The sequence below is a fragment of the Coffea arabica genome, chromosome 2c (assembly GCF_036785885.1).
Source record: "Coffea arabica cultivar ET-39 chromosome 2c, Coffea Arabica ET-39 HiFi, whole genome shotgun sequence".
Classification (NCBI taxonomy): Eukaryota; Viridiplantae; Streptophyta; class Magnoliopsida; order Gentianales; family Rubiaceae; genus Coffea; species Coffea arabica.
In genome coordinates this window covers 70287500-70302907 of record NC_092312.1, presented here as the reverse complement: position 1 = coordinate 70302907, position 15408 = coordinate 70287500, and the positions used below count along the sequence as shown (strand labels likewise).

The 15408-nt window shown below is 33.7% G+C and overlaps 2 protein-coding genes across 2 annotated transcripts; both read right to left on the bottom strand.

Moving 5' to 3' along the window:
• Positions 1-2781: 2781 nt before the first annotated feature.
• LOC140036040 (glutamate receptor 1.2-like) lies at positions 2782-7867 on the bottom strand. Its single transcript, XM_072077310.1, has 5 exons — positions 7523-7867; positions 5937-7198; positions 5447-5750; positions 4742-5115; positions 2782-3195 (listed from the first exon to the last, which is right to left on the bottom strand). The coding sequence occupies exons 1-5, from the start codon at positions 7794-7796 to the stop codon at positions 2857-2859; spliced, it is 2553 nt and encodes an 850-aa protein (XP_071933411.1). The 5' UTR covers positions 7797-7867; the 3' UTR covers positions 2782-2856.
• Positions 7868-11965: 4098 nt separating this feature from the next.
• LOC113724599 (putative UDP-glucuronate:xylan alpha-glucuronosyltransferase 4) lies at positions 11966-15043 on the bottom strand. Its single transcript, XM_027247485.2, has 2 exons — positions 14392-15043; positions 11966-12885 (listed from the first exon to the last, which is right to left on the bottom strand). The coding sequence occupies exons 1-2, from the start codon at positions 15041-15043 to the stop codon at positions 11966-11968; spliced, it is 1572 nt and encodes a 523-aa protein (XP_027103286.2).
• Positions 15044-15408: the final 365 nt, after the last annotated feature.

Genomic DNA, 15408 nt, shown 5'->3' with positions numbered 1-15408 from the left:
ATCAAACACGTACCAAAATCCTGGATAAGAACTTGTATATTGCAACCTTCTTCAATTTGTCATAGTGTTCTCCTTTAGAAAAATGACACTAATCGTCCGACACATTTTGCATTTGCCACTTTTTAGTCACTTACAATGTAAAATGAAGGCATTTTAATTCCTCACAGTAGGCACAATTCACCAAACTTTTAGCCAATTTTGCACGGGATTTTCTTGTGAAAAATCATCAACTGGGTTCAAAATGCATGATGAATCCAATTGAAACCTATTAACGAAAATTAGGGTTCATAATGGGCTCAATTGAATATGAGTTTCGAAGAGATTAATTAAAGTTTTTTTAATCACCATGGCCGACTATCTTACGTGTCACTGCAGCAAACCTGTGGTGGAGTAGACTTCATGAAGGGAGAAAAACGTACTCAAAGAAAAAAATCTATAGCTATTCATATTATGAAATGACTCCTAGTTGATTTTATTGGAGATGGAGTGCATTCACGAGCAATGTGTGAGGCATCTAATTATAATATTGTATACATTATCAGTGTATATAAAATTTATTCATAAATACAATAAGTTAAATTAATAACATTTGGTTTTCATAGTACATCTCGATATAATAAAAATAAATAAAAAAAGAAAAGCAAAGGGAATCAAGTTTGGAATTTGTAGTGCATGCAATACGGTCCAATTCATAGAAGAATCTACTTTTAGATGGTTAAGAATGCACAAAAAAATCTTTTGGATATGCCTTTTTTGATATTTGAACATGGGCGCCAAATACAAATTCGATCCAGTATCATATTTTTGACAACTGAATAATTTTTTTTTGTGCAAAAGTATTACAATTCAAGGAGTAGGTAATAATTTAATAGTTAATTTTATATACAATGACAGTGTATACAATATTAGAATTAGATATATAACACATGTACAAAATTTGAATTTCAAGTTCAAATTTAGATTACTTATTATATTTCCAACGTTGATAGTATATATATTGCCAATATATAGAATATTCATTCTAATTTTAAAGCATTAACAGTTGATCTTTTTTTTTATATGAAAGGTAATAATATATTAAAAACTGCTAATAAGAGTTTATAAATCGAGGCAGCCGAAACTATTAATAATGGATCTAATTTTCCTTTTTAATGTGTTTATTTGGTGCCCTCATTATGTTAATTTTAAAGCATTAATAGTTGATCTAATTTTGGGGCCCAAATCCCTTTGTCATCTCCTCACTTTTTAAGTCCCAGCCTTCCCCTGTTAGAAGAAAAAAAAAAGATGATCTAATTTCCTTTTCAAGGTGCTTACCAAATTAAAAAAAAATCTTTAAACATGATAACAAGAAATTTCATGGGATCAAATCCTCTATTCCCCATCTGCACTTCTTAAATTCCATCCCTACCCTACTTAAAAAAGAAATTTTAAAAATTTAAAGAATGAAGTTCCATAGGAATATAGATTGATCTTATATACACAGTCAGTATATATACTATCACCATTAGATATATGCCACATGTGTAAAATTTGAATTTAAAATCCAAAATTTGCTCATGTATTACCCATCCAATTGTGATAGTGTATACACTGACAGTATCTATAAAATTTACTCTAGGAATATAACATTACCAATTGATTAAAGTTTGAAACAAAAATAAAACAAAAAATAAACCAGATAGAAGTATAGAATCATATTTATCTAAAGATAACTTGTATAGTGTATGGAATATGTTTAGAAGGTAAAATAATGGACTTATCACGACTCAATAAGTTTTGTAGAAATCTGTTGGAAATTAATTTCTATACAAATTTTGAAAAATAGTAATAATATATAATTCTTTATGATAAAACACATCAAGATTTCATTAAACAATTAATGAAATATGCACTAATCAGATATTATATTAGAAATACATAGACACTCCATTTTTGAGTATTGGATACTACATAAATATTTGAAAAATTAATAAATAACAATAACACTATGAAATTTCTAACATAGTTAAAAATCAAATAAAAAATTGTAACTTTCAAAACATCTATGCATATATCCAATTGCTAGATTTGTTAATTAATTAGTTCAAACACAGATAATATGGTAAAATCTAATGAAACGACCTAAAAAATCATATATTTGACAAACCAAATTTGAAAAATTCTCATATTTAACAAAAGAAATAGAAAAATTAAAGAAAACCGAATCGCTACAGAAGAAGAAAACTCTTACTAAGAAATCCTAAGCGATAAGAAATTGTTACTAGAAAACCCTAAGAGATACTTATTACACCAAAAAACAAAAACAAAGAAAGAAAACTATAGGAGAAAGGAGACCAAGAGACCAATTGGTCTTCTTTTCGAGGAGGAAGATATTCTGTCTTGCAATGAAGTTTGAGAGAAGGAGGAGAATTTAGTAACACACTATATAATACAATATAACAAAAATTTGCAATGCACCTACACCTAACTATTATGATATTAGGAGTCTAAATAAAATTAAGGATGTAGAAAAAGATCCACTCAAATTGCATTGCCATTCCTTGCAGCTAGGAACTCCTATTATTATTGTCAATTTTCCTTCATCTACAACTTTGACGATCGATATTCTCTAGCTGCAACTTTTGGTACAAAATGGAAGTGTGATGCTTGAGAAGAGCGGAAACACACGAAAGAATACTGACAAGAGATAGGCTGCCAAAAGCTCGATCGACACCATTATTTCTCTAAGTCTAAAATAATAAATAAAAAAAATAAATTATACAGAAGCATACTCCTAAAGTATTATGGTATTAGGGAGAGTCTAAGTACAATGAAGGATGTGGCAATAAATAATTGTTGTGTAGCAACAACTACTACTCAAATTCCATTGCCATTCCTTGCAGCTAGGAAGCTTATCATCATTGCCAATTTTCCTCCATCAAGAAATTTGATGACATTCTTGAGCTGCAACTTCTTGAGTAAAATGGAAGTAAAATGTATGAGAAGAACTGAAACACATGAAATAAAACTAACAAAAAATAGGCCGCCAAAACTTTGGAGGTTCAAAATGTTAGGCGTGGGACTTGCATCATCCGGCATCAATGGTGATTGGCTCTTGAACCATTTCTTCTCCATCATCTCGAGTTTCCCTTCCTCCCTTAGTTTAACAATTGCTTGAGATATATCAGATACCAACGGCAGACCTTTTCGAAACGGCTGTTCATCAATCAAAAATTAAGGAACAAATATTTGCATCACTATGGTATATATCAGATTTTATAAGAATATGCAACTAACCAAAACAATTCCGAAAACATACATACAAAATTTCAAAATCCACACTTGCTTTCAAAGATGAAAAATTCACGCGACATTTCTGTACGTGCTTCTACAATATCAGTATCTACCATACGTACCTCAATAATATCTTATTCTCATTCTTTTGTTATCTATTATATATTTGTACACATACAGACACAGATACATACATATATACATACATATGAATTTGTATGTATGTATGTGTACATGTGAATTGATGTATTATATATACAAACGTGCATAGAAGAATGTACATAGATTTTTCAAATAAGCGACTTCTCTCCTAAGTGGTATAGCTAATTGAAATGAATTCATGGATCAATTGCTTAACTGGATGTAACTATTTTGATATTTAGTTCTTCCCTTTAAACAACCAATCAAATGTAATAAAAATATTGCTGCTCCAGAAATCAATATAATTTTTTTATAATTTCTCTTTGTTCTAATTACTTTTATCGCTTCACTAAATTATTTCTCTTTAATTATGTAAATAACTTAGTTTAGTAGATGTGGAGCTATTAATAATAATACATATAGTAATTTCTCTACGAAGCTCAACAATGAATATTCATTCCGTTTAACTTATTTTTGTAAGAAATATTTTTTTTTTAATTTTTCAAGATACTAATGCTTCTTCGAAATGATTATAGACCTTTAGATGTACAAACATTTGTGTGACCGTTTAAACTCGGCATAGTAATTTACAATATCAAATTACATAATTTGGTTAAATGAAGCAAACACATAGTATCGGCAAACATTTGAATGACTATTCACAGCAAAAATATGCTATTCCGTGCAATATATACACCAATTAAAACTCAGTTAATCGGTGTAATAGATTCCATCATAGTTATATTATTAGTAGTATTTGTACAGGGGACGAGAAATATTCCAAACCTAATTTATTATGATTCCATAAGAAAGTCAATGGATTTAAACCTTTATTTAGTTATCCTTTGGACTGGTACAAACCTTTACTTAATTATCCTTTGGACTTGTACAAATTACTGGAGTTCCCTTTTTTAACTGTTTGGATTAACAGAGTTAGTGAGAAACTAGAAGAAGAAAAGTGCAAATACTCACAAAACCAAAACCAGCAGAGTTAGACCCTATTTGATAACCCAATTCAGAACTTAAATTTAATGGATTTAGATCTTAATATATTTAGACCGTTTGATAACAAAAAATTGAACATGTGAATTAATGAAGTGGTACTGAATTTTCTAGGTAAAACTTACCTCCAAAATTAAATGATAAGCTATTCATTTATCACTAAATGTGATTTGCACTCAAATATATTAGATTTAATACTTAACAATTTAATAATTTAATAGATTTAGACTTTAGATTTCAAATTTCAGATTTCAGTTTGCAGATTTCAATTTTATCAAACGCACGCTTAGTGAGAAACTCAAAGGAGGAAAGTGCTAAAACTCACAAAACCAAAACCAGCAGTCTCAGATTGAGATGCAACCATGGCATAATCAGCACCATACTTGGCTAGAAAAATCTTAATGTACGGTATTTCATCAACTATGGCATCAACCCCGCCTTTCTTGCTTCCGCGTGATAGAGCATAATCATATTGCTCAGGCGAGAGGTAAGGGCTAATCCCTGTTGAATTTAGATTGCTGGCGATTAATCCCCCTACAAAAGAACCATCATGGAATCCTACAGACCCCCCTGCTAATTGAATCTGTCGCACAGTCAACATAGAACTCAGAGTGGCAGTGTAGCTTGAAGTCAGTATAAGCACCACAAACAGCCAAACAACCACTGCAAACCTTGACATATTACTTGTCAACTTTTCTCCTGCAATGCCAATTGATATTGCAACATTATTCAGCCTAAACTTCAAAACACAACACTCACTGAGTTACTCGTACACTCGTGTTGTATCAGTATCAATTTCAATTGCTTGATTAACCAAAATGCTTATGCATTCTACAGGCAAAAAAATGCCAGATTGCTAGCCATGAATGTAAATGAGTCACTTTTTCAAATGGCAAAATAAGAATATAACTATTATTTTTTGTTGACTTTAGAATTGGAGTCTATCTTTTAGTCTGTTTTTGTCACTTAAAAATTTGGAACATCAAAAAAGTGAAAACACGATTAATAATAGAACACAAAGAGTACTTACTATGAGCATATACAAGGGTTGAAAAGCCGAACCACAAGATTGTTCCCAATTGATGCGCAACTGAGCCCTGAAATTCCGCATTGGTAGGATGTTCAATGGTCCAAACCACCAGTCCCGTAAGGACAAAGAAGGCAGCACTCGTAAACCATAGGTTACTTCGAAGGGGCTTCAGGAAAACCCACATGTCGTGGTTTTCACGTCTTGCTACCGTTCCAGTCCCCAAATCGGTGAAAGGCACGGTGAAATCCACGAATGCATGTCTATGTGCTAGGATCGTGATATCCCCCACAGCGCCATCGTATTCCTGAACGATTTGCAACAAACAGATACAGTAACTAATTTGCTCGGCTCACATAAAAAGAGTAGCTTGACAAAGGTTTGCAAAACTATATGTGAATTACTACTTGTTTCTTTCATATGACACGCCCGTGAAACAAATGATGCTGGGTGCACACAGTGCATATATGTTATCTATGGAGGAAAAAGTTACCTGATGATATATCTGGTCCATGAGATCACTGAAAGTTTGCCCCGGATTCTCCCAGTCTTCAAACACATATGGTACGTGATAATCCAGGGAATTTATTGCAGCAACAAAAACGTCTACGCAGTAGCCCGTGAAACTCTTGGTATTGGTTTCAGGATCGTAGTGCACTTTTGTTAATTCCGGAAATCCACTAGTGTTGACCACTGCAATCCTTAACTTTCTAGCCCCTGTTGGAGCAGTCGCAGAAACCCCTGGCCATAAAACGGCTTCCAGACCTTTTTGTGTAGTAGAAGAAGATAGGCTTCTCCCTTTGATCGAGGACGGTAGTTCTTTAATGATGCCATACTTTGGGGTCCAAAATCCAACTCTCCTCTCTCCTCTTCCTATAACATTCACTAAAAGGAAGGCTTCAGAATGTAATTTCCCATCAAGAAATTGGAATTGGCCACTTAAACCAGTAAATCTTGATCCTAGAATCTCATGTAAAAGTCTTGTTCTGCTCTCAGCATTTGCAACATGCACAACAGATTCAGTCCATACCCTTTCAGCAGAATCGGCTAGTGCCCAGACTGTGTCATATGCCCAAATGCCTAAAACATCTAACTCCCTTTCTTCCATCAGATGATTTTCTGCGTACAACATCTTTCTCCATCTCAATGTGAAGCCGTGCAACTTGCTTGATAAAGGTATATAGGCCTTCATACCTAGCACTCCTTGTGATGACTCAATCACTTCATAATCCATGGAAGATAATTGGTTCATTGTCCTGTCGGTTACAATCCAAGCATACCCTTCATTCATCAGCCCGAGCCTTTTTGCACTAAATAATAGGCGAGAAGAAAGTGATGGTGGCATGTGAACAACATATATGGTTGCTTGCAGGGCTTTTAGCTTGTGAACTTCATTGTTTATTTGATCTTCAGTAGAGAGACGAGAAATTGAAATCCTACTCGCAATATGAATATTTGCCACTTCGAGAGACTCAACCAAGTAAGGTAACACTTCTCTTCCATCATCACTGTTCTCATACATGATGATCACACTCCTCCACTTATATGATTGAATGATGGATGCGATCCCTCTGAATTGAGAAGTTTCATCTGGCTTAATTTGAACAAGGTAAGGGTGTGTGCCAGAGAGGATTGAAGAAAAAGAAAGGATTGGGACTTTGGCTTTGACAGCAAGCACGGCCAAAAATTTTGCTTCCGAGGATGTTTCAGGTCCTATGATTGCTTGCACCTTGATGTTTTCTAGAAGATCAAGAGCTGCAAGTTCATATGAATAGTAGAAGCACATCAATAGGGTCTAAATTTTTAAAGTTCTCAAATATAGGCAAAACAATGGGAAAAGAACACTTCATCTATAAGTATTTCGGCCGCCTGTTAAAAAAAACACTTCATACTAACTAACCATGTCTGAATACAACTAAGTATATAATTATAACAATTATTATTGACAATTTTCGGGGCTTGATCTTGCTGGCTAGCCTCCTTTTAATTTCTTTCTCTTTTATGCTTATTATTTATTCGCAATCATTTGCATTATAGTTGGCAAATGGGTAAATCAAGAAAACTAGACACAGAACTGACCTGCTGATATAGCTTGAGCCGAATCCGCCCTGGAGTCCCTAGTGTGCAGAACTATCCGTGTTTTATAGCCAAGATGGGAAGCATAAAAGTCCGAGGTTGCCATTGTAATGCATCTGTGGATAGTCTTCCCAGTTAAGGATCCCATATCCAGGATAACACCAACGTTAATCTCACTAATGTGATCTGACTCTGAATGTATCTTTGGAGTTGGGAGGCAAAGGAATAGTGCTATAACAGATATCAGAATATTTGTGTCTTCTCTTCTGATTTCCATCCCGAGAACAGATGGCTGATATTTTGCTCTTGAAGAATTTGAGCTTTACAGGAAAATGATCATATTTTGCTCGCTTCTCGTCTTAATACTGAGTTGCTAACTCTGAGAGAAAGACATCTAACCATCACGACCGTGTGGAAATTGGGCATGGAAACTCAGCAAGAAAGAACGGCGTTGACTTTGATTAAGTCTTTTTCTCGTCTTAATACTGAGTTGCTAACTCTGAGAGAAACACATCTAACCATCACGATCGTGTGGACATTGGGCATGGAAACTCAGCAAGAAAGAACGGCGTTGACTTTGATTGACTTTGATTGAGTCTTTTTCTTTTTTCTTTTGGTTTTTTCTGCTTCTATTTTGTGATTCAAGAGATATGACGAACTTGGTCACGTACCTAATCTGTGATGGCTATTTTTCCTTTTTTGTTTTTTTTTTCCTGCTCCAAATCTTGTGATTCAAGAGATATGGTGAATGTTACATCTAGGGTGAAAATTCTCATAGTTTGCTGACATTGTTTGTGTTAGTTCTAAGAAATGGTTTTAAGCCAAATTTTTGCAATACTTATTAATTATACTATTAATTTTTTTTTGTTAAATGTATTAATTTTTGCAATATTATGTATTTGGCGAGCATGAATATATTAGAGATGACGCGTGACATTGGACTTGATTAATATTGGCATGCATGATAATCTTTCCTTTATTTGATATTATGATGGGATACTAGAATTGGAATTTAAAATTTGTATGATGATCATCTCTTCTGCATCCTAAATATGAGTCGTGCGTGATTATACTCAGGACACTTTGAATTATTTGCAGAAGTTGTTTCGATTTACTGCCTAAGAACGAGCAACAGTACTTCAAGCATTGTGGTTTTTTATTTGGCGATTTTTTTCTGCATGTAAGAGTGATATTTTGGTATGATTCTAGAAGTTATTTTGTCAAATTCCTAGTGCTTTGGGAAATTCTGCTGTAAAGTTGCTTGACTGAAGTAAAATTCAATATCTATGAATTTAATATGTTTTGTAGGGTTTGATTAATCCAACAATGCATGGAAATAATGTGGAACACAGGACAATTGGCGAAACGCAACAAAAAGAGAAGCTAGAACGAAGCAAGGAGAGTTGAAGAAAATTCAACTGACGCCCATTCCATGGTTCGTATCTTTTTTTTTTTTTTCCTTTTATATGGATTTGATATCGATTACCACCACGGATCATAAAATACCCTCAGAACCATGAGTCGTTTACAAGGATTCTTATAGATCATCCGTCAGTACAATCATCACATCGATAGCAGAATTCGAATGCACGATCTTTTATGAGAAAGTGATCTATTAATTCTTGTCAACTGAATCAACTTTAAAATAAAATCACACTTGTTCATTTGTGACCCAAGACCGGTTCCATCACCAAATAACCAAGACAAAGAAGCTTAGTTAAGGAAATCTTCCCTTTTGTATACTATTACTGGTATTTCCCTCTTATTTTATTGTTCACTATTTGTTTCTGAACTTTAGGAGTTTTTTTTCCTAGTTGTTGTATTCTTCTTCGTAACAATAAACTTTCAAACCTTGTTCTAGTGGTGATTTCAACTAACCAAATCATGGAAATTTTGTGTCTTCAACTAACCAAATCATGGAAATTTTGTGTCTTTGTATGTTATTATTTCTCTGCCAGACTTTATTAATTTTTTTAAAATTTTTGTTAGTTGTCAAATAATTTTTGTCAAACTAAGTGGGCAGGTGGGATCCTAACAAAGGATGCAGAAGTTTCCCTAATTGTTGGCTCAAAAAATACATAGCGGAAGCATAAGTAATTTGATACTCCTTATTAGGAAATTTTTAAAACACACTGTAGACAAAGAAAATTTATTTAATTTATTTTAGTCAAGATTTATTCAAACTAAATCGGTCTTGATTAAATTAAATTAAATTATAGGAGTCCATCATGTTTTGGACTGGCAAATCGGGCCAATATTATATGGGCTATTAAATCAAATTAAATCCATAATGTCCGTTTAAGTTAGAGTGATTTAATTGATTTATTAAATTCACAATGGACTATTTGGGTTGGCCCAATATTCAAGCCCAAGTTAAATGGATTTCTTGGATAACAAGTGACCCAAAATGCAGGAAGATTCTGAGGGTTTTCTTGAAGACCTAACCTACATATTTTGGCTATAAATAGAGGTCTTCCCTCAAGGTAAAGGGATAGAAAAAATCCCTAACATTCGGAGAAACTCTGTCAAATTCCCTCAAGAGCTTTCTTCCTCAAATCCAAGTCCAAATCAAGTCGAACAAATCCTCCTGCTATCGGTGTTGAAGACTTGAAGTTCCAAGTGTTTGACGCCATCATCAAATCAATTGTTTTCTACGCCGAAATTGTAGGAAACATCCTTTCAATTGGAGAACAAGTCTTTTCGGCCCTTCAATTGAAGCTATTCGAAGAAAAGAATCAGGGGATTAATTTCTTTGATTTAAGAATTTTCAGAGATTGTAACCTGCTTATTATTTGATTTAATCAATTTGATACTTGTGCAAGTTTTCTTGTCTTTTATTTTAGGCAACAAAATTTGTGCTTACACACACAATTTCGAACAAACAAATAAATTTGAGGCACAAAATAATGAAGGAAAAATAAGTGGTGAAAAGGGATGCATGGGAGACAAAAATAAAATTTCTTTCATTACTCAAACTCCTCTACAACTGGTGGTGCCAAAAAAAAAAAAAAAAAAAAAAAAAGGAGGTGTGTCAACATTTAAAACCAATCAAATTTCAATACAACTCCTTCCAACTACAAAATAGTAAAACTTGCAATCTAGTTTAACCAATCGAAAAGGTTTCCTACTTTCCTTAACAACTAATCCAATAACTTGGTTAATATATAACAAATGGAAGTCCATTTCAACCAATCATGTTCAACACAAATTTTCAAAAACTTGATTTAACATTCCACATTGATATTAAGGCCTTGTTTGGCAAACAAGTTTTTGACCAAATTTGTCTGCTATAAGTTTTTCAATAACTTTATCTACAGTAACCTCAAAAAAATTTTCAAAGTTTTTAAATTATACACTTTAAAATATCCAAAAATTTACACACTTCAAAAAATTTTTCTACAACTTCTACAGTAAGTTATAGTAAAGTTTTAGAAAAATATCCAAAAAACTCACTTGCCAAATTGGGCCTTATAAGTTACATAGAGAGGATTGACTTGACTTTGACTGGGACGGGTACTTTACTCTCTCTCTCTCTCTCTCTTCTCTTTTTTTTTTTTTTGTTTGGTATTTCTTTTCGTAATTATATTTATATAGCCCCTGATGTTTGCACTCTTAACCTCTATATCAGTATCATTTGAGTCCACTCATTAACATTATAAGCAAAACTAGCAGAATTAATTAAGAAGCGTGCATACAACGAGTCAATATAGCAATTGTACATTTATACAGTAACTCAGTCCACTTTACACTTATAACTTGTATTTGATTCTCACTTTGCATCTTTAACTTTTATTCAATTCTGACATTGTACCCTAAGTTTCAATATTGAAAACGTTGCACTCTAAACTCTAAAATTTGTTACAGCTGTGTCCAATCTTTAGCACTACTGAGGAAAACTAATGGAGGTAAAAAAGTGTACACAACGTGCAAGTATAATGGTTACTATTCTATTAAAGATTAAAAAAAAAAAAAGAAATAGACAAGGAAAGCTTTCCATCCTTTACCAATAAATTGGTCTTATAGAGTCTTTCGGTAAGAAAAAACAAAAACAAACTCAATTACTCGACAAAGCATAATAGAGTGAACAATAAAAAATTTATAAAATTCAGATTTCTATTGGAATATTTCGAGCATGAATCAATCCAAGACTAATCTTGCAAGAAGAATTTTTGAGATGTGCCAAACATCAATTAATGATGTGAATAGTCCTTATCAGAAAAGATCGATATATTGTCTTGATACATTTAAGTTACACATAATTTTTACCATGTAAATATGCATATTAATAATTATTATCCTATCTTTACGTGAATACACTTTTGTTAATGCATTTAACTTTTTCAAATAATCACGGAAGATATTGATAGATAAATCGAGTGCCATGTGGAAAATACATTGGTGACGGCTCGAAAAACAAATGCTACTTCTATATATAAATTACGAGAATCATGGAATATCATTCATTTTTCTTCGTGGATCCTTCACCTTGATCTTCCAATGCCCATCAGAATAATTGCCATCCTTTGCAATCCTCCTAAATATCACTGCCCTTTCTTCCATATCAGGAGTCAGCACACATACAGGTTTCAACTTGTTTGGCATGGAATCAAACACTTGCCACCACTTAGCATGAGCAGAATCACTAGCAAACCTCTGATTATCCTCAATATCCCAGTTACAATCATAGTCTCTATAGCACATCCAAGGCTTCACCCCAAGGTAATGCATGGCATGGGTATTTTTCGGGTACAAATGGTCCGGACCACAGTCAATGTTGCTGAAATCCTTGAGAAAATTGGCTTTATTAGGCCACCTATGCCACCATCTAAAAATCTCATTCAAGAATCCCTGATCACCTCCGTTGTATGAAACTATTGTGAATCTTTTCTCCATCATGGTTTCGAATGTGCACCTCGATGGCTCGATTAACATGACTCCAGAGTTGAATATATGCCTATTGTTCTCAGCAGCTGATAATTGAGGGTACAAGAAAAACTCGTCTAAGTTCTGGAAAACTAGCATGTCTGAGTCTATAAACATGACCTTATCATACTCGGTGAGCAGCCAGATTCGGAGCTTACTGTAGTTGTACTTGTTATATGCATTTTTTCCAGCATTCGGGCTTTTAATTCGTTCGATTCTCTTGATTTTCCATCCGGCATGTCTTAGAGCTTTTGAAGATTCGGAGGAAATTGAGCTGTCTGCTAGCAGGATCATGTCTTTTTTGGATTTGGAGTTGATGATGCTTTGGCCTAGAACTATTGCACCACACAGGTAATCTTCTGAAGAATGGAGAACAGTCACATAAGCTTCTCGTGGCTGCTGGAGAATGCTATTTGATGCGTTCTTGTTCCACCCTACTTGAGCTGCATTTGACATGGCAAAAAGATTTTTTTTGATAAATAAAGTCTATAATTTATAAGACTACCATAACAAAAAGGGACCCACTTTTAATTAAGTGATGGGTTCAGAAGATTAATCAGTTAAAACGAAGGGAATTAAAAAAAGAAAAGATTAGATAGAGAAAAAGAGATAGTTCTGTTGTCATTAATTTTTGCTTAGAGGTAAAAGATCCATGCAACTTGTCTCGTGGTGTATTATTTTATCAATTTGCCATAAAATAAGATTTCAAAATTATCGTACCATTTAGCGAAGAAATAAAAGAAAAAAGTCAACAATAAGATAGCATTACGAATCAATTGATGAGTTATCAACCATGATAGGAGGGAAAGGATGGGTTGGATGGTACGGAAAAAAAAAATGTAAGTGAGAGATCATGGATTTGAGGCCTCTCACTTACAATAACCTCTGTAAACTACCCAATAAACAGAAAAGTCAGATGCAAGAAATTTTTAAAAATGTGTACACAGTAATGGTTTTGGTACTTCATGTATTGACCACTAATATCTACATTAATCTTTACCAAAAAACTTTTTGGTAAAAGTTTGCTACATGGAGTTAAAAATCACTCCCTATCTTCCAGTTACTGGTATTGTACTATTCAGTCATGCAATGTGCATAACCTCTGGATACGGTAAAGGTAAGATCAGAGACGCAAGAATTGAAACATGCACATACATCTTATATTTTAGTAATTCATGTAATAAGTAATGCTATTTTGGACCACCTAGCTATATCGTCACCAACACTTTCAATTATGTCGTGATACTTTACCCCGCAGGCCACAACCTTAGCGTAATTCTTCCCAATCCTCCCAACTACTCTCAATGGTGATAAAATATGCACGTCCGGGACAGGAAATATCGCTCCTCAGCAATAAGCTTCCTTAAGCTTATATGTGCCTTAAATAGCATTCATGTCTTTGCTAATTAGACGTAAAGTGTAGTTAATTTCATCATAACCTCTAAAGTAATTAAACCAAATTATGGAGCTTAATGGTTTTGCATTTTCACAATACATACGTAGCGCGTATGTGATGATCCAATCAAAAAATTACAGGGATGAATAAGTTAATTAGAATCAACAAGAAAGGAACCGTATTGGCGATTAAAAAAAATTGGCAAAATTCATGCAGGACAATAAGATGAAAGGGAGCAGAAAGAATCAATGTCTTATACTGATAAATATTGTCACGTCTCAAAAACCTATGCAATAAAACATGTTTGTAAATGAGTAATTGGAAAATGTGATTAATTTCTTTAGACTGGTGAGGTTAATAATCAAGAAATGTGAGACAACTTGATTCTTAGAGAAAGTTAAGTCATGTTTCTTGAAACAGAAAATTGCTGAAATGGGGCTATAAATGTGAATATAATGAGCAAGCTTGGAACAAAAATTAATGAGGAATTTCGTTTCAAGATACATGAAGAGAAACGCTCTATAACTCCTCAATGTGACCGGAAAAAACTAACCTGCCTCCTCGATTGGCCGCGCAAGCTGGCAAGTACCCACCGGCATTCGCATCTTTTGCTTCAATTTCCTCAAATCAGGCTTGTAAACCCAAATATCGTTGTCATGCCACAAGAGATCTTCACATCTGAATATTTCATCCATTGGACCACAAGAGCCAAGAAAAACGGCATATACGTCTCCAGAGAAATCAACAATGCTTTTGTTACTTTTCACTAGTAGATTAGCGACTACTAGATTGACTTGCAGCCTAAAAATATCTATGAATCCCAATTTTGTTGCCATACCTGGACATGGAACAGTGGCTACAACAACGTTCAAGTCTTGGAATTCTTCAAACTGTGGCATGGGAATTTCCGGACACGTTTGTAGCTCAGGATATTCTTCATTAATCCACACTGGAAATAAGTCCGACCATTTTATATTCTGTGCAACAGGCTGAAATTTCACCTCCTTTACATATAACCCTTCATGTAATTCATCGAAAATATTCACTTTTCGATCGATGTTTACTGTACCAATCTTTAGCCCTTTATACTTGTGATCTTCAGCTACAATTTCATACCATTTTGGACGTGTGACTGATTCAAAGATATCTCTTTTTGTAGAGTACTGATCTGCATAATTCTCGTATGGATTTGGCCAAAACCACATTGTTATGACTAGAATGCTGAGTAAGATAGAAATGAAAAATATAGGGAAAGGTTTTGGCTTCAAAGTTGGCTTGGAAACCATTTCCAGATTCCTACTAATCTTCTGTTGATCTCTGTGGATTAAGTTTCGAGAGTTCTCGTGCATCAGCACTACAAGAAAAATGATGGAAAATGATTTATTACTTCGCATAGAAAAGAATTTGGGACCGAAATCTCTCTCATTGATGGTGTGATCTTTATATATAGCAAGTCAGCCATGAGTTTTTATTACTGAAATTGTAGATTTGATTTTAAAACGTGTGGGATAAAGGAATTTTAATTTGATCCAGACAACTTTTTTGGAGATGGAAAGAAGGGGATTAAATT

What these genes read in the sequence shown, in the direction of transcription:
- LOC140036040 (XM_072077310.1), bottom strand. Translation starts at nt 7,796, where the DNA reads ATGGAAATCAGAAGAGAAGACACAAATATTCTGATATCTGTTATAGCA. An exon ending in AACCCTTGTATATGCTCATA is followed by an intron (nt 5,116 to 5,446) that starts GTAAGTACTCTT and finishes TTGGCATTGCAG; the next exon opens with GAGAAAAGTTGACAAGTAAT. An exon ending in AGACTGCTGGTTTTGGTTTT is followed by an intron (nt 3,196 to 4,741) that starts GTGAGTTTTAGC and finishes ATTGATGAACAG; the next exon opens with CCGTTTCGAAAAGGTCTGCC.
- LOC113724599 (XM_027247485.2), bottom strand. Translation starts at nt 15,043, where the DNA reads ATGTGGTTTTGGCCAAATCCATACGAGAATTATGCAGATCAGTACTCT. An exon ending in GCGGCCAATCGAGGAGGCAG is followed by an intron (nt 12,886 to 14,391) that starts GTTAGTTTTTTC and finishes TGTCAAATGCAG; the next exon opens with CTCAAGTAGGGTGGAACAAG.